Here is an 18570-nt window from a genome sequence, read left to right on the forward strand (position 1 = left end):
TTTTTGTCCAGTAATTAGAATCTCTGTTTTTTCAGAATTTAGTAGTAGGAAATTACTAGTCATCCAATTTTTGATATCAACTATGCATTCCGATAATTTTGTGAATTGGTGAGTTTCGTTAGGTTTGGAAGAAATACAGAGCTGAGTATCATCAGCATAACAGTGAAAGCTAATTTCATGTTTCCTAATGATATATCCTAAAGGTAGCATGTACAGAGTGAACAGCAGCGGTCCTAGTACTGAGCCTTGTGGTACGCCATACTGAACTTGTGATTGATAAGACATCTCTTCATTTACTGCTACAAACTGATAGCGGTCAGATAATTATGATTTAAACCTTGCTAATGCAATTCCACTAATGCCAACATAGTTTTCTAGTCTATAAGAGAATGTTGTCAAGTCAAGTCAAAATTTATTTATATAGCACCATTTATACAGACAGGCTGTCCAATGTGCTTTACAAGGCAGTATAATATAACACAACAGACAGAGAAAAGGAAATTTAAAAACAAATTACAGGTTATTGAAAGCAATTGAGTAAAAATGTGTTTTCAAGCGTGACTTGAAAACTGACAAGTCAGGTGCAGAACGAACGTGAATAGGCAAGCTATTCCATAATGTCGGGCCTGCAATGGCAAAGGCACGTTGACCTCTGTGTTTTAACCTGTACCGTGGTATAGATAAAAGTTTCTGTGTGCCTGACCTAAGAACTCTGGAAGGATTGTAATGCTCTAAGAGCTCAGACAGATAGAGAGGAGCAAGGTTATTTAGGCACTTATAGACAAATAAAAGAATTTTAAAATCAACCCTAAAGCGAACCGGCAACCAGTGGAGGGATGCTAAAATCGGGGTAATATGTTCCCGTTTGCGAATGCCTTTTAAAAGTCTCGCTGCTGCATTTTGGACTATTTGAAGACGTGTTAGAGTAGTTGAATTTATTCCATAATATAAAGAATTGCAATAGTCCAGTCGAGATGACAGAAAAGCATGTATCACCCTTTCAAAAGCTTGGGGACATAGAAAAGGCTTAACTTTAGTCAACATACGTAACTGGAAAAAACACGGTCTGACAACTGAGTTTACTTGCTTATCCAGTTTCAAGGAGCCATCTATTGAAACACCAAGATTTTTCACACAGGTATTTACTGGCAAAGAAAGTGTATATGCTTCTGGGAGGTGATTAAAACTACTTTTTGAAGGACCAAAGAGTATGAGTTCCGTTTTATTTTCATTTAATTTTAGGAAGTTTGCAGACATCCACTTCTTTATGTCGTCTAGACACGCCATAAGGTGCTCGAGTGAATTTTTTCCTGCCCGTTTAATAGGGACATAAATCTGAATGTCGTCTGCATAGCAGTGAAACGACACACCATATTTTTTAAATATGGATCCCAAAGGGAGCAGATAGAGGGAAAAGAGCGTAGGGGCCAGAATTGAACCCTGAGGGACCCCCCATCGAAGGTGAGCAACAGAGGACATAGAGGAGCCAAAACGAACAGAGAAACTTCGATCTGTCAAATATGATCTGAACCAATTTAATACTGTTCCTTTCAGCCCCACATCGTATTCGAGTCTAGACAGAAGAATATCATGGTCCACCATATCAAAAGCTGAGCTAAGATCTAGGAGCATTAAAATTATAGAGTCTCCAGCATCAGTTGTCAGATAGATGTCATTAAAAACCTTCAGTAGTGCTGATTCAGTACTGTGCAGTGCTCGAAAACCGGATTGAAACTTCAATTGTGGTCAATGGTGTCAAATGCAGCACTAAGATCAAGTAACACTAATAGAGAGATACAACCACGATCGGATAATAAGAGCAAATCATTTGTGACTGTAATGAGAGCTGTCTCAGTGCTATGGTGCGGTCTAAATCCTGACTGGAAATCCTCGCAGATACCATTTCTTTCAAGAAAGGAACATAGTTGTGAGGATAGTGCCTTTTCTAGTATCTTTGACAGAAAAGGTAGATTTGAGATCGGCCTGTAATTGACTAATTCTGTAGGATCAAGTTGCGTTTTTTTTAACAAGCGGTTTAATCATAGCCAGCTTAAAGGTTTTTGGTATGATCCTAGAGACAAAGACGAATTAAGGATGTTAAGAAGAGGATCTATGACTTCTGGAAGCATCTCTTTCAGTAGTTTAGTCGGTATAGGGTCTAACATACATGTTGTCGATTTAGATGAATTAACGAGTTTGCAAAATTCTTCCTCTCCTATGGCAACAAATGAATCAAATTTTACCTCAGAGAGACTACAATGCACTCCCTGATGTGATGCTGTAGTAGACGGTTGCATAGTTATAATTTTGTCCCTAATATTATCAATCTTATAAGTGAAGAAGTTCATAAAGTCATTACTGCGGTGTTTCTTGGAAACTTCTGGGCTTGAAGCTTTCTTTTTCGTTAGTGTTCAAATGTAGCCGCGTTGCGCTCATAATCCGCCGGAGCCACCACAACATTGCCCAACATCAAATGGCAAACATAATGCAAGTGGAACGAAACTGCTCGTTATTATGTGGTTGACGGACCGTTTATCAGTTTGGACCAAACCAGCGCGAGCCGATCTTGATCAAGCGACACTGTTACTACACAGCGCTAATAAGAGATCAAGTAAAGGAAGAATTTGAATTTGCCACAGAAGTAATAACATTGCTGCGAGATCTAGTGAGAAACATTCACATTTCTCCGTTATTAACGGAACAAACAGGACTGACGTGGAAACCGGGAAGAAACATTGTGCCATGAATTAACTATCCAGTTTCCACAGATCAGCAACATTCACCATGGATTTACTGTAGTAACACTAACTGCAACCATGGAAGTTTGGCAGGAATAGTAGGCTATAATGCCTTCAAGTAATATTATGTTGGTTTTATTTTGACATTATGAATACAATTGCTGCCCTCAAACTAATCTGAACTAAAATAAACCTTTATTTATAAATACTACAATATTGCATTTAATTTTTTCCAAGGAGCTGTTTTGTTTTATATGCTCCTAAGAAGAGTCAATTATAGCTCCAGAATTGCTCAAAGAAAAACAAATATCAATCATACTTTATGATGTTAGTTTTCATTTAAAAAAAGAATAAAAAAATTTAAATCAAGGAAATTACCAAAAACCTAAAACCTGGTAAACAGTAAATTCTAACAACATAGGGCTATTTAGATAAACAATCTGGCGAGCATGTTTTAGGCTAACACACCAACAGCAAATTTCTGTTTAATAAAGCGCTCAGATTTCGCTTTTCTTTTGCGCTTCAGTGTCCCCCCTCCCCCCTCCCCCCCCCCCCCCCCCCCCCCCCGACACTGTCACCTTTTTTACTCTGAGGAGTTTGCAGGTCTGAAGTCTTAAAGTCTTAAATGAGAATTTTTAAATTTAAGGCCATAAAAAGTCTTAAAGTCTTATTTTCACTAATGAAAGGTCTTAAATTTTCGATGACAATTTGACTTAGACATATCTAAATGTTTTCCAAATTAAAACTATCTAAATAGCGTACTTTTTTTATTTATTATTCGTTCTTTGTGCATTTCGCGTCACATTCGCGCCAGCATTACGTCTGTCTCCTGCACGTGAAACGGCAGGAGAGAATGAGAAGTTGGTCAATATCAGTTCAATTGTAAGTTCATTCTTTATGTGCGTATAGTGGTGTGCGATGTGTATTGTCTATTATGATATTGAAATCATTGGCACTGCGAGCTGACATCGAATTTGTCTCTCATGCTTGCTTTCACTGCGTGATGTGTCAGTGCAGTTCCCTAAATGAGTTTTTGTATTATATTTATATCATATTATTTTTTTATCATACAATATCACATCAGCAAGAGGGCTGTTTTCCCCGTGCACAATAGCAAATGTGATATTTATTTTATATAAAAGTTAAATGAACAATAAATGAACATTGTGTTACATAAACAATATTGTCAATATTGTTTGTCTTCCCTTTATTTCGCCGAGGAGAATTTCAAAATGAAACCGTAGCAGAGTCTCAATGCAACAGACTGCGATTTTTTTTATTTTTTTATTTTATTTTATTATTTTTTTTATTTTTTTTTTTTTAACTGAAATCTGCGTTTTGAACAAATCATTTTAATGATTCAATGAACAATTTTTCCTGAATGAATCAACCGTTTGAACAAATCGGTTGAATTAATGACTCCCTAAGACTTGACACGGCCTACTGGCGGTTTTAATTTCACATTTAAAGTACCAAAATGTTACAATTAGAAATCAGTTCATATTTAAATATTGAAATTGAATTAAAAAAAACTATCTCATAGCTTTATTTATGCAATTTTAAATATATTAATGCCAGTTCTGATGCTGCTTCTGTGTCTCATCACTGCAAAGATGGATTTTGATTTAAAGATTTAATTTAACTGGTAACAGTGATACTGTGTTATTATTCTAATATAATTTATTTTGAATGTTAGAATTTGACATATAAGGTGATGCATACCTCTCAGTTTAAAAAAAAAAGAGTTCATATATAGGTGAAAATGCCCCTTGGAATCAATTGAAGGTTGCAAATATTGCCGTTAATAAAAACATTAAATTTCTGTTACTGCTGTGAACTGACCACTGCATAGAATATGAAAAATATGAATATCTTCGTGAGTCAGCGGTCAACAACAGGCCTAAACCAGCCATGGTACCAGTACACAAACACAATCAGTAAAATATCATGTACAAATGATATATTATCAACAAAACTTTGAAAATAGAGACATTTTTGTCAATATTGCGCACCGCTAATGTAAGGTATAAATTTTGATTTCTTCGGGTCTTAAAAAGGTCTTAAAAAGCCTTAAATTTGACTTTAAAAATTGTGCAGATACCCTGTAAAAGTTTCTGTTGCAATATCAAATTCTTCTAAGCTATCTGGGATGCTGAGACGATGAAACTGATTAGGAAGATTATTGATAAAGCAATCTTTAGTGACAGTGTTACAAATATGTTAGACCTATCACTTCTGAGTCGGCTTTGCAGCCTTGGCTAAATTAAGTTTACACGAGACTAGATAATGATCTGAGATGTCATTACTCTGCTGCAGAATTTCAACGCCATCAACATTGATTCCATGTGATAATATTAGATCTAGAGTATGATTACGTCAATGAGTAGGTCCTGACACGTGTTGTCTGACTCCAATAGAGTTAAGAATGTCTTTAAATGCCAATCCCAATGCTGCTTTTTCGTTATCTACATGTATATTAAAATCACCAACAATTAGGACTTTATCTGCAGCCAGTACTAACTCTGATAGAAAGTCAGCAAATTCTTTGATAAAGTCTGTATGGTGCCCTGGTGGCCTGTATACAGTAGCCAGCACAAATCTCAAATCTGATTTATCATTTACACTATATATAGTTACATTAACCTGTTAATAACCAACGCCCCCGGTACCGGGGGCAACGGGGCGCCCCCCCCCCCCCCCCCCCCCGCGAAAAAAAATTCATATTCAAATTTCTAAGCAACCACTGAAATGGAATAACACAAAATAGGTATCATTTTAAAGCTTAGAATCTCAGCTTTTTAATGCATCTAATCACTTTGATCAACTCTTAACGAGTGCTGAGTAATCCCTCTAAAACGGAGTGTACGGCCAGCTGGCGCCACCTAGCTTCGATAAAAAATAATAATAATATTTTTCAAAAATATTACCTTGATCAACTTAAAATAGGTGTCATTTGAAAGCTTAGAGTCTGAAATTTACAATGAATGTAGCCAATTTTATAACTTCCTAAGTAGTGATGAGTTCTCTTACGAGAGGTTCTCTCGTATTGCGTAAGTTTAGCTTACGCTACGGGAAAGATTCATCTTCTCGAGATACTGAAGCCAAAAAATTATCCTTAATTTTGTATTCCTTGTCAACGCAGTGCAGCAGCTAGCAGACCTAGAGCAGGCCATCTCGCGTGCTCATTGGCTGCCCTGCGGGCAACTGCTGCAGCCTACCAGTGAGCCCGGCGTGACGTCACACCCAATGAAGGGCGCTCGCGCCTTCATAGCGTCACAGCCCGCCAGAATGGGCGTGGCTTAGCGTATAACACTAGGGGCTGTAGGCTGACTTCCCTGATTTTCGTCTCTTCAGCGAGCTCTTCGCATCGCTGGATCTGAGAGAAGCCACCGCCGCCGTCGAACAGCGGACAGCCAGCTTAGGAGAGCGCTGAGGAAGCCGGCCGTCTTCGCCACTTTCAGCCATCCGTGCGAGCTACGCTATCCGGCGACGTATCCTTTACCTTGCTAAAACCTATTCTAAAACCTATTCTAAAAGAACAGCGAGTGTCTTTTTTAAGACGCCTCGCACTTCCGGCTGTGAAGCGCTTCCGCTGTCGACCCTGCGGGCTCGACTCGAAGCCTTCAACACCCCCCGCCTCTCCTCACCGACGCGCAGCTGCCGCTCACGAGCCTCACTGCCGTCGCATCTGAGAATGAGGCCGAGGGACACGTACGAGCACTCGGCTAGCTCTCTTTACGTTACAAGAGAGCTACCCCGCCCTCGTGTCCCCGTTCGCGCGTCATGCAGAGCCCTCTCGAGCTCTCTGCATGACCCAGACGGGCATCATCTGTGTTACATGTAGGTCCCGTGCCCACTACTCGTGCGCGCGCCCTCGTACAAACACTGTTCCAGTTCTGCTTGACCACCGAGCACGCGGCTAGCTCTCTTTACGTTACAAGAGAGCTACCCCGCCCTCGCGTCCCCGTTCGCGCGTCATGCAGAGCCCTCTCGAGCTCTCTGCACGACCCGGACGGGCTTGCGCGCCGCCGTTGAAATGTCTCGCCATGTCAGTCCCCTTAGATAAGTCTACTGCAGTGGTGTATTTGGCAGCCAACGAGCCGGTAATGCAACCCGCTCGCCTGCACACATCCGCCGTCCTCGCGGCGACCCAGAGAAATCTCAAGTGAGTATAATGTCAGATTAAGAATGTAAGTTACGTGCCCGCTCACGAGCGCTCACGCTTAACTTACTAACAGACACATCGCCTCCGAAAAGACGTGCGTGTTTAAGTTTATTCCCTGTCAGTCCCCTTCAAACAGGCTACTGCAGTGGTTCAATTAGCAGCCAACGAGCCGGTTTGTTGACCCTCTCGCCTGCACACAAACGCCGTTTTCACGGCGACCCAGAAAAATCTCAAAAAGAGTATTTAATGTCTGGTCCGGCTCATGCCGTCGGTGTTGTAAGTGTAATGAAAGTGCCCACGCCCCAGTGTTCACCACTACACATAAGCACTCCGAACCTCGCAGAGCACACTCTCATGAAGCGCAGAAAAGCCGCTCGAGTGTTGAATGTAAGAAATGTGTCCACAAGTCTGTGCCCACTATCTGCCCGCTCTGTTACACGATAAAGAAAGCAGGTTATGAATGTAAGTCTCGTGCCCGCCAGAGTGTGTTCACGCTTGCTAACACAAACCTCCCCCCGGGCTCCGCCCGCGTGTATAAGTGTTATCACAAAACGCAAGGCATTAATAAAACGCTCCCCATCCATTATGATCGGGGCGTCAAATACACTTGTAAGTCTAGTGCCCGCGCTCACGCTTACAGGAAGCTTTCCCGCCCGGAGCGCTGCTCGCGCGTCAAAGAGTGAAAAAAGAATGTTCCCCATCCCTTATGATTGGGACATCTCACATAAATCAGCCGGTCTCGGCTTTCAGCGAGCAGCCATTGCCCAGAACCGAGAGCGCGCGCGCCGCGCTTTCGGCTCCGGGTCAGTTTCACAAAAGAAAGCAGGTTATGGATGTAAGTCTCGTGCCCGCCAGAGTGCGTTCACGCTTGCTAACACAAACCTCCCCCCGGGCTCCGCCCGCGCGTTTTAAGTGTTATCACAAAACGCAGGGCATTAATAAAACGCTCCCCATCCATTTTGATCGGGGCGTCAAATACACTTGTAAGTCTCGTGCTCGCGCTCACGCTTACAGGAAGCTTTTCAGCCCGGAGCGCTGCTCGCGCGTAAAAAAAAAAAAAAAAAAAAAAAAAGAATGTTCCCCATCCCTTATGATTGGGACATCTCATATAAATCAGCCGGTCTCGGTTTTCAGCGAGCAGCCATTGCCCAGAACCGAGAGCGCGCGCGCCGCGCTTTCGGCTCCGGGTCAGTTTCACAAAAGAAAGCAGGTTATGAATGTAAGTCTCGTGCCCGCCTGAGTGCGTTCACGCTTGCTAAACACTAACCTCCCCCCGGGCTCCGCCCGCGCGTTTAAGTGTTCTCACAAAACGCAGGGCATTAATAAAACGCTCCCCATCCATTATGATCGGGGCATCAAATACACTTGTAAGTCTCGTGCCCGCGCTCACGCTTACAGGAAGCTTTCCCGCCCGGAGCGCTGCTCGCGCGTCAAAAAAATGACAAAAGACTGTTCCCCATCCCTTATGATTGGGACATCTCACATAAATCAGCCGGTTTCGGCTTTTCAGCGAGCAGCCAATGCCTAGAACCGAGAGCGCGCGCACCGCGCTTTCGGCTCCGGTTCAGTTTCACAAGCCCGCAAACGGCGGCGGTCTGAACCCGGAGGCCATTCGCCCCCTAGCGGCTCACATAGCTGCGTGGGAAACTATCCCAGGGATTTCAGAATGGGTGTTGAGCACAATAAAGCAGGGCTATACACTTCAATTCATTCGCCGTCCCCCGCGCTTTCAAGCCCGGACCGCGACGATAGTGAATGCGGAAGTAGCACAACTACTTCACGCAGAAATAGCAAAGCTGCTGTGCAAAGGGGCTATAGAAAAGGTACCGCCCTCTCTGAGCGAGTCAGGCTTTTACAGCCGATATTTTCTCGTACCCAAGAAGGACGGAGCCTTCAGACCTATCCTAGATCTGAGACATTTGAACTAAGTGCTTGCGAAAAGACCGTTCGACCAGGAAAATCCTCGCGCACGTTCGCCCGAGGGACTGGTTTATTTCTCTAGATCTGAAGGATGCCTATTTTCAGATTCAGATAGTGCCCCGTCACAGGCAATTTTTGAGATTCGCCTTCGATGGTCAGGTATATCATTACACCGTCCTGCCGTTCGGCCTGTCCCTGGCACCCTGTACATTTACAAAGTGCATGGACGCGGCGCTCGCCCCCCTGAGAAGTCAGGGGCTGAGAATAATGAACTATCTGGACGATTGGCTGATATTGGCACAGTCAGAGACAGAACTGCTATCTCACAGAACAGTGCTTCTCAGTCATCTGGAAAGCTTGGGTCTCACGGTCAACTGGACCAAGAGCTCATTACTGCCCAGCCAGTCAATTTCCTTTTTAGGAATAGCACTGGACTCGGTGACCATGATGGCTCGTTTATCCACACAGCGCGCGCGCCGTGTTCACCACCTAGCCGCATCTTTCCAGAAGGGCAGCTTTCTCCCTTTGAAAACATTTCAAAGGATGTTGGGCTGTATGGCATCAGCTGCAGCGGTGCTCCAGCTGGGCCTACTGCGCATGCGCCCGCTCCAACGCTGGTTGAATGCTCGCGTGTCCCGCCGGGTGTCTGGCGGCCAGAAAATCAGAGTGACTCAGGCCTGCATAGCAGCTCTGCAGCCCTGGTTAGTGGCCGACTGGTACCAGCAGGGAGGAATGATGGGAACCATCTCTTATCGTAAAGTCATCTCGACAGACGCGTCCAACTCGGGTTGGGGCGCACTGTTCGAGGGCAGACCGGCCTTTGGCCAGTGGTCAGACCAGGAGAAGGGTTTTCACATAAACTGTCTGGAAATGATAGCGGTCGAGAACTCGCTGAAGTGCTTCCTCCCGTCATTACAGGACCAGCATGTTCTTGTCCGCTCGGACAACATGTCTGTGGTATCCTATGTAAACCGTCAGGGCGGTGTCAGATCCAGAAATCTCCGCAATCTGACGGAACGCCTCCTTATTTGGTCTAAGATGCACCTGCGCTCGCTGAGGGCGGCGCATGTGCCTGGCCATTTGAACGACGGCCCAGACAAACTGTCCAGGGACAATGTTCCCCCAGGGGAATGGTCCCTGCACCCCAAACGGTCCAGAAACTGTGGCGCCTATTCGGCAGAGCGGAAGTCGACCTATTTGTGTCAAAAGACAACGCTCAATGCCCGACGGTCTGTTCGAAGGACGAGGACGCGCTGGCCCAGGTTTGGCCCAGCCTCCCGCTATATCCTTTCCCTCCGGTCTCTCTGTTGCCACAGGTGATCAAGAGAATCAGGGAAACGCGCCACTCGGTGCTCCTCATAGCCCCGCGTTGGGAGAATCAGATTTGGTTCCCGGAACTAGCAGGGCTGTCACATACAGCTCCGTGGCCGAATCCGGTGAGGGCAGATCTCCTCTCTCAGGCTCGCGGCACGATCTGGCATCCCAATCCAGAGCGCTGGTCTCTGCATGCATGGTTGATCAACGGGTACTCGTTGCCCTGCCGGAAGGAGTGATGAACACGATCACGCAGTCTAGAGCCCCTTCCACGAGAAGGCTCTACGCGTCTAAATGGTCGGTTTTCTCTGGATGGTGCACCGACAGAGGTCTGGACCCGCGGACATGCGGGGTGGCGCATCTGCTCACCTTCCTACAAGAGCTGTTGGATAAGGGAAGGTCCCCATCCACGCTCAATGTATACGTGGCGGCCGTGGCAGCGTTCGCAGAATCGACCAACGGCCAGTCATTGGGAAGACACGAGTTGGCCATCCGCTTCCTTAGAGGAGCTAGAAGGATGAATCCGCCGCGCCCCCCGTCGGTTCCCATGTGGGATCTTTCATTGGTCCTCGAGGCCCTGAAAGCTTTTCCATTTGAACCGTGGGGTTGAAATATCTATCACTGAAAACCGTCTTTCTGATTGCACTGTCGTCAGTAAAACGTGTAGGGGACCTGCATGTGCTGTCTGTCAGCGCGTCGTGTCTTGAGTTCGGACCGAATGACTCTAAAGTCATCCTCAGACCTAGACATGGCTATGTCCCTAAAGTGATGGGCACTCCATTCAGAGCACAAGTTATTTCGTTGTCAGCTCTCCCAGCATCTGACAGCGAAGGTGATGTGAATCTCCTCTGCCCTGTCAGAGCGCTGAGGTTTTACATTACGCGCTCCGCCTCCTTCAGGCGTTCGGAACAGCTTTTTTGTTTCGTTTGGTGGGCGCACCAAGGGTCTCGCCTCCTCAAAACAGAGCCTGTCCAGATGGATAGTAGACGCTATAGCGGCCGCTTACGCGTCAAAAGGTCTGCAATGCCCTCTGGGCATCAGGGCTCATTCCACGAGAGGCGTGGCCTCTTCGTGGGCATGGTCCAGTGGAATTTCTATCCATGACATATGTGTAGCGGCGGGCTGGAGCTCCCCGTCTACCTTTGTCAGGTTTTATAACCTAGAAGTTCCTGCCTTGCAGGCTAAACTGTTGTCAGTCTGAAGGAGAGGTGTATTCTGCCCAGATCTCCTGCTCAGATCACTGTCACATGACTCAGCTCTCCTGGTTGAGCTGCACTAAGTAGGGTATGTGCCATGTGCCTATACAGACCGGCGCGCTGCTCTGTATTCCCTATGTGTGCTTATGTACAAGTGATGGCCCGCGTGGCTGGCCACCTTATTTTTTCCACTTATGGGGTTCCCCTGAAAGCTCGGGGTCTCATGTGGATGCTTGGCGCGCACGGCGTTGACAGTGTTCCCGTAGTGTAAGCTAAACTTACGCAATACGAGAGAACCTCTCGTAAGAGAACGATACTCGGTTACTAACGTAACCTCGGTTCTCTCTAGAGAGGGAACGAGTATTGCGTAACCGGCCGTGCTCGCGCCACAAGCGACTTCGCTTCAGTCGACGAAAACCAGGGAAGTCAGCCTACAGCCCCTAGTGTTATACGCTAAGCCACGCCCATTCTGGCGGGCTGTGACGCTATGAAGGCGCCAGCGCCCTTCATTGGGCGTGACGTCACGCCGGGCTCACTGGTAGGCTGCAGCAGTTGCCCGCAGGGCAGCCAATGAGCACGCGAGATGGCCTGCTCTAGGTCTGCTAGCTGCTGCACTGCGTTGACAAGGAATACAAAATTAAGGATAATTTTTTGGCTTCAGTATCTCGAGAAGATGAATCTTTCCCGTAGCGTAAGCTAAACTTACGCAATACTCGTTCCCTCTCTAGAGAGAACCGAGGTTACGTTAGTAACCGAGTATCGTTATTTGCTGATAAATAGAAAAAAAATGTTTTCATAATTTATGAAGTAGTACATACTACAATATGTCAAATACATCATACAGCTCAGATAGTCATGTGCCATATGTCATTTGAAAGGTCTCAATGAGTAGAATAGAACAAGCATAATTGTTTCGGGCTTTTTACTAAACTTGAGTGAGATTTTGTACAAGAAGCCCCTCAAGAGACCATATGTAAATCATTTAAGGATGCATAATTTAAGGCACATTTCCCTTCGTAACTTCATTAAACATACTCCGATTGTGGGAAATGACACATCATTATTTACAGCAGATTCTTACGATTAAAATGAGTCCAAACTTAACATAATCCATCACTCAGAACTAAAGATATTCCTCATGGATTTCTACCACAAAGAAAATCCACAGACGCACGTAGCCAAGCAAGGTAGCTTAGACTTGGCCTTTTCACTCGTATCTTCATGAAAGATACATCGATCATGAAAAATGACATATCGTTATTTACAGCAGGGGTTCACGATTAAAAAGAGCCCAAACTCAATATATTCCATAAATCAGATCTAAAGATATTCCTCATGGCGTTCCAACACAAAAAATACCACAGACGTACCTTGCCAAGTATATACTGGTGAAGCACTCGCGTTGGTTTTTCGCTTATAACTTCATGAAACATGCACAGATCGTAGGATATTGCACAACATTATTTTCAGCAGACTCTCACGATCAAAAAGAGCCCAAACACAGCATAATCCATCACTCAGATCTTAAGATATTCCTAATGGAGTTGTAACACACGCACCCCCACAGGCGCACATAGAGTCTTGTATATAGATGAAGCACGAATGCCGTGATTTCACTCATAACTCAATGAAGCATGCATAAATCGTGTAAAATGGCACATCATTATTTACAGCAGATTGTTAAAATTAAAAAGAGCCCAAACTCACCATAATCCATCACTCAGATCTAAAGATATTCCTTATGGACTTCTAACACATGACGTTGCACTATGTGCACCAATGAAGTAGCAGTAGCAGTGATGCTATGTTGTTTTGATGTGACGTTTCAGCTCATAACTCCATGAAACATGCATGGATTGTGAAAAATCGAACATCTTTATTGACAGCAGATTCTCACGATTACAAAGAGCTCAAACACAACATGATCCATTTCGTTGATCACGAGATATACCTCACGAAGTGATGCATGCTTGGCTAAAAAAATATGTCTCATCTTTCCGGGATGCAATGTGTTTTCCAATGTTTCCGGAGCCATCCGTGCTTTTTTCAAACGTGGGATAACACAAAATATGTATCATCTTAAAGCTTAGAATCTCATCTTTTTAAAGCATCTAACAACTTCGATCAACTCTGAACGAGTGCTGAGAAGTCCCTCTAAATCTGAGGGCACCGCCCGCGGAGGCCACTTGGCTGCGAAAATATTAATTATCATATTTTTCAAAAATATTGCCTTGATTAACACAAAATAGGTGTCATTTGAAAGTCTGAACTTAATAGTGAATGTAGCCAATTTGAACATCTCCTAAGTATTGCTTAGTAAAAAAAAGTATTTTATAGATTATGAAAAAAATAAATTCTATTTATTAGCAAATAACTATGTACTGCAATGTGCCAAAAACACAATACAGCTCATGAAAGATTCACAGATCGTTGAAAATGGTACATCATTTTTTACAGCATACTATTACAATTAAAATGAGCCCAAAATGAACATAATCTATTGCGTTTATGACAAGATATTCTCCATGGAGGAACAATTTTAAAAATGCCCATTAGGGGGCGTCAATGACTGAACAAAAAGCCTGTCTTGGTTCCAAATGCTGTAACTTTTAATTCCTTTATCCAATCACCACACAATTTTATCCAGATGCAGCTCACATGTAGAGGGAATTCACCAAAAAAGAATTTTCCACCTACCTTATTTCCTTCCTGAGTTATTATATGTCAAATAAGAAAGATATGCAAAATCATAATAAAAATTATATTTATTTTTTGTCTTTTATCAGCAGTTTCTCGGCAGGAAAATGTCCAAATGTAATGTAATTTATATTTTCAAAAAATTTGAAAAGTGTTCTATCAAACGATACCTACCTTTTGACTCTCCTTGCTATAGTTTTGGAGTTATGAGTCTTTAGTTTTGTGTGTCACTCAGAAAACAACAATTTTTTATTGCCTTTCAAATGTGTGAGGACTAAACAAAAAGGCTACCTTTGTTCAGAATGCTGTAACTTTTGAGTACTTTATGCAATCACCACAAAATTTTATCCAGATGCAGGTCACCTGTAGAGGGACTTCACCAAAAAAGAATTTTTGAGCTACCATATTTCCTTCCAGAGTTATTCCATGTCAAACAAGAAATATGCAAAATCATAATAAAAATTATATATATTTTTTTGTCTTTTATCAGCAGTTTCTCAGCAGGAGAATGTCCAAATGTAATGTAATTTATATTTTCAAAAAATTTGAAAAGTGTTCTATCAAACAATACCTCCCTTTTGACTCTCCTTGTTACAGTTTTGGAGTTATGAGTCTGTACTTTTTTGCGTGTCTCTCAGACAAAACAACTCAAAAATGGCTTCAGTGCTTAACAGGTTAAAGGACAAGTTTGGTATTTTACACTTAAAGCCCTGTTTTAAGATCGTTTCTGATGAAATAGAACGGTTAAGATTGAAATTTGGACAAATGCTGCTGTCCCGAGAATTTTCGGTTTCTGTATTAGCACCCCCCACCTCCACAATGGTTTCACAGGGGCACTGATAGAATCATTCATAAAACGCCTTACACTTTAGATTTCAAAGACGTGACACTCACCGAGTGGTCTGGGGTGTTCACTGATATGCTCACACAAAAATCGCTGCAAAAGATCCTTTCCAACAGGTTTTATCGTAGTTTTTGTCCAACCCCATTGACTTAAGGATGTTCTGTGAGGTAACAGTATTTCTCCGCAGCTGAAGACTGAAATGGGGTTGTTTGTATTCTTTCTGTAATTATACAGTCGCGGTATCGTAGGCTACGCTATACAAACATTTGCAAAGGTGCATTATCGCCACCAACTGGGCTGGAGTGTCTATTATTCAAGCTCTCAACGGAAGAATGTCCACGGTTGTGAAGCGTTTGGAAAAATAGGTCCACAGTTTTACAACGAATGGTAAAACACCTGTTGGAAAGCATCTTTTGCAGCAATTTTTTTGTGTGAGCATATCAGTGAACAACCCAGACCACTCGGTGAGTTTCACGTCTTTGTAAACTAAAGTTTAATGCGTTTTATGAATGATTCTATCAGTGCCTCTATTAAACCACTGTGGAGGTGGGGGGGGGGGTGCTAATACAGAAACCGAAAATTCTCGGGACAGCAGCATTTGTCCAAATTTCAATCTTATCTGTTCTATTTCATCAGAAACTATCTTAAAACAGGGCTTTAAGTGTAAAATACTGAACTTGTCCTTTAAGCACCAACACTTCAAAAGAATTATATTTGAAACTAGATGTCTTAGTAATTGAAAATATTACTATAAATTACAGCAACACCTCCCCCTTAGCCTTTCAGACAAGGCTCATGTTTATAACCGTAATCTTGGGGGGTGCACTCATTTAAAGTAATGGTAATTGTTTGGTTTTAGCCAGTTTGGTTTTAGCCAGGTTTCTGTCAAAAAAAGCACATCTAGGTTATAGTCTGTAATCGTATCATTAACAACAGTGTTTCCCCTAGAAATCTTTCAAGCTGCGGTGCTTGTTACGTGCCGGAGGTTGTTACCAAGCAGCGCATGGTGGGGTCCTGGGGCATGCACCCTGGAAGATTTTTTTTTTTAAATAACCCCTCAAACCATGACTCCTGGCAAGTTTTGTGGATAGAAATGGACATTGAGAAAAACAAATATGACATACAATCAACTGATTCAAGGCATGATTATTGCAGCACGTACCTTGAACTGCAGTCACAAACAGAAACCTTAATTTTATAATTTTAGACAGGATTATTCATGTTTTTCTTTTGTTCATTTTCAGCTTGGTAGAAATTGTTTAGGGGAAAAATGAAACGGCACAACCCAGAAAAAGATTATTTACAATTTATTGAAAATTTTATCTTAATGGGAAAGGCCACACCCAATCTGTGAGCACTTAATTTTTCTGGGCTTTTCATATAAGATCTCTAAGGCTCTTTGGTAATTGAATGATATTGTGGGGGTATTTTTTGTTTAGTAGAGTCATCTGAAAATTAAATATGATTTAACGTTAACTATCAGGACTATGAGCAGTAGGTGATACTTCCTCGTCTTCATGGAGAGCGCAGTTCGTACCGCTTTCTCCTTTCCACAAGCACTTGCTCTCCCGTGGCGTTTGTCGTTACTATGCAACCATGAACAGAGGCGCGCTTGGAAAAACGAGCGCACCGGCCGCATTTGAAATAATGAATTTGCACACGTAAAAAACACGCTATGTGAACGGCCCCTTATGGCAACGTTATATTAGCCTAATCGAAAATATTTCCTTATGTGGCTCTTTCCTCCTTGTTAACAAGTGGATTCAGACCGCATGCAGTGCCGCGGGTCGCCATGTCTCAATGTTTTTAGGTGTGTAAGTGAATGTTGTGATATTACTGATCATGTAAAGATTTTGCAGCAGCACTGAAAATACATTGTTGGGGAAACACTGAACCACAACATGCTTTTGAAGTAAAGGATTGAATATGCAGCAACCCAAGCTTTATCTTGTTCATTTGTATTATATATGTTTTTTATTTGTTGAACATCAATTACATTTTTACCATTAGAATGGTTTGGAAGTTTTTTGTATTTCCTAATTCGGGGAACAGACAGACTATATGATATTATCTAGGTGATAGGGTCCTCTATGTGATGGGATTAATCTGACCGCAGTGACGTGAGACAGCTAGCAGACGGTCGGTTTAGCCAGTTTTTTTTGCTTCCTGACCTGAGCCCCAGATTGTCATGTTTGAGCTCTAAGACTATGTGCCATATTACTAGAGAGAAGAGCAGCACCATCTCAGGAGGGATGAATATCTCTTTTCAACAGGTCAGGTCTGCCCCGAAAACTTTTCCAATTGTCTATGAATTCTATATTATTTTGTGGACACCACTTAGACAGCCAGCCATTGAGTGAGGACAGTCTACTATCTCATCACTCCTTTGATGTGATAAATATTTTTATCAATAGTTTGCGTGAAAATAACATTAAGCTCAAGTCATTACTTTTTCTTTTCTTATTCCTTCCCCAACGATTGGTCAGAGTATGGCGACAGTGGCTCAGTGGTTCATGTAGGTTGTCTACAAACCGAAAGGTTGGTGGTTCTATCCCCGGTTCCACCTGACCAAGTGTCGAGGTGTCCATGAGCAAGACACCTAACCCCAGCTGCTCCCGACGAGCTGAGTGGCGCCTTGCATGGCTGATACCGCCGTCGGTGTATGAATGACTGAGTGAATGGGTGAATGAGAGGCAAATATGTAAAGCGCTTTGGTGGCCATTGGGTCTGTGAAAGCGCTATATAAATGCAGTCCATTTACTTCCCGTTGGTCAGAGTCAGGCAAATCCTACAAATTTGACACTTGACAGAACCAGGTATGACTCAGCGTGTGTGATCTTATTTTGATGTTGTTTGTGTGCAGGAGGTGAGAAACACACGGGAGGTGGGCGCGAGTCAGGCAGTGATTCCTGGAAGCAGTACATGAGAAGATCCACATGGTGAGTTTCAGTCTTCAACACAATCTCAGGAAGTTTGCCAGCATGCTTGAAATGAAATATAGCGTTTATCATGTAAATTGGATACAATGACTTTTACTGTTGACATTTCAAATTGGTCAATGAGACTCATCCTCCTCTTGCAGCACTATCAACTACAGCAAGGACCTGCCACTGGCCCAGGGGATCAAGTTTGAATGAATCGTGATGTTGCCTAGTTAGCAGTGGGAAGTAGCATTTATGACAGTTTTATGTATATCTGTTTGTACTGCCACATAAAATAATCCAAAACAGATCATCAGTCATTGCAGTGCATTTTGTAGCGCTTATCCATGCTGCCCTTAAAGACTCAACACTGTTTATTACCAATAAACCATGAGTCTATAAAACCAAAACTCTCCTATAGTGCTTTTGGGAAACGCTGCCCTGGACATGTTGAAAACTTTTAAGAAGCGGAATTGAGAAGCACTGGAAAGGATGATTATTTGCAAAATAACAAAACTCACGATGCTAAGACTGTAAAAAAAAATAATGTTTTTTATGCAAAGCACCATCGAGGAAATGGTGAGATTTCATCTGTGTGCATGACAAAGAAAACTAATGCCATGCTTCCCAATAATATCAAAGAAAGCAAATACAATCTAGTTTGAAAGTTTTAGTGATGATAGTCATTCCACGCGTTTTTGTCGTCATATGTGCTTCATTTGTCCTGTCTCTCACCAACTTTTAGCTTTAACTAAGAGCAATTTGTGTTGGACGG

The 18570-nt window shown here is 43.0% G+C and overlaps 1 protein-coding gene across 1 annotated transcript in view; it reads left to right on the plus strand.

The window, feature by feature from the left end:
- aldh7a1 (aldehyde dehydrogenase 7 family, member A1) overlaps nucleotides 1-18205 on the plus strand; it is a 50822-nt gene extending 32617 nt beyond the window's left edge. Inside the window, exons 17-18 of the mRNA XM_077243441.1 lie at nucleotides 17738-17813; nucleotides 17957-18205. Of these exons, the coding sequence (XP_077099556.1) occupies nucleotides 17738-17813; nucleotides 17957-18011 (131 nt within the window). The 3' untranslated portion in view covers nucleotides 18012-18205. The remainder of the gene's footprint in view (nucleotides 1-17737; nucleotides 17814-17956) is intronic.
- Nucleotides 18206-18570: the final 365 nt, after the last annotated feature.

Source organism: Siphateles boraxobius, unplaced genomic scaffold, assembly GCF_051911475.1.
Source record: "Siphateles boraxobius isolate OS27281-9 unplaced genomic scaffold, OSU_SipBor_1 25, whole genome shotgun sequence".
NCBI classification, from domain to species: domain Eukaryota; kingdom Metazoa; phylum Chordata; class Actinopteri; order Cypriniformes; family Leuciscidae; genus Siphateles; species Siphateles boraxobius.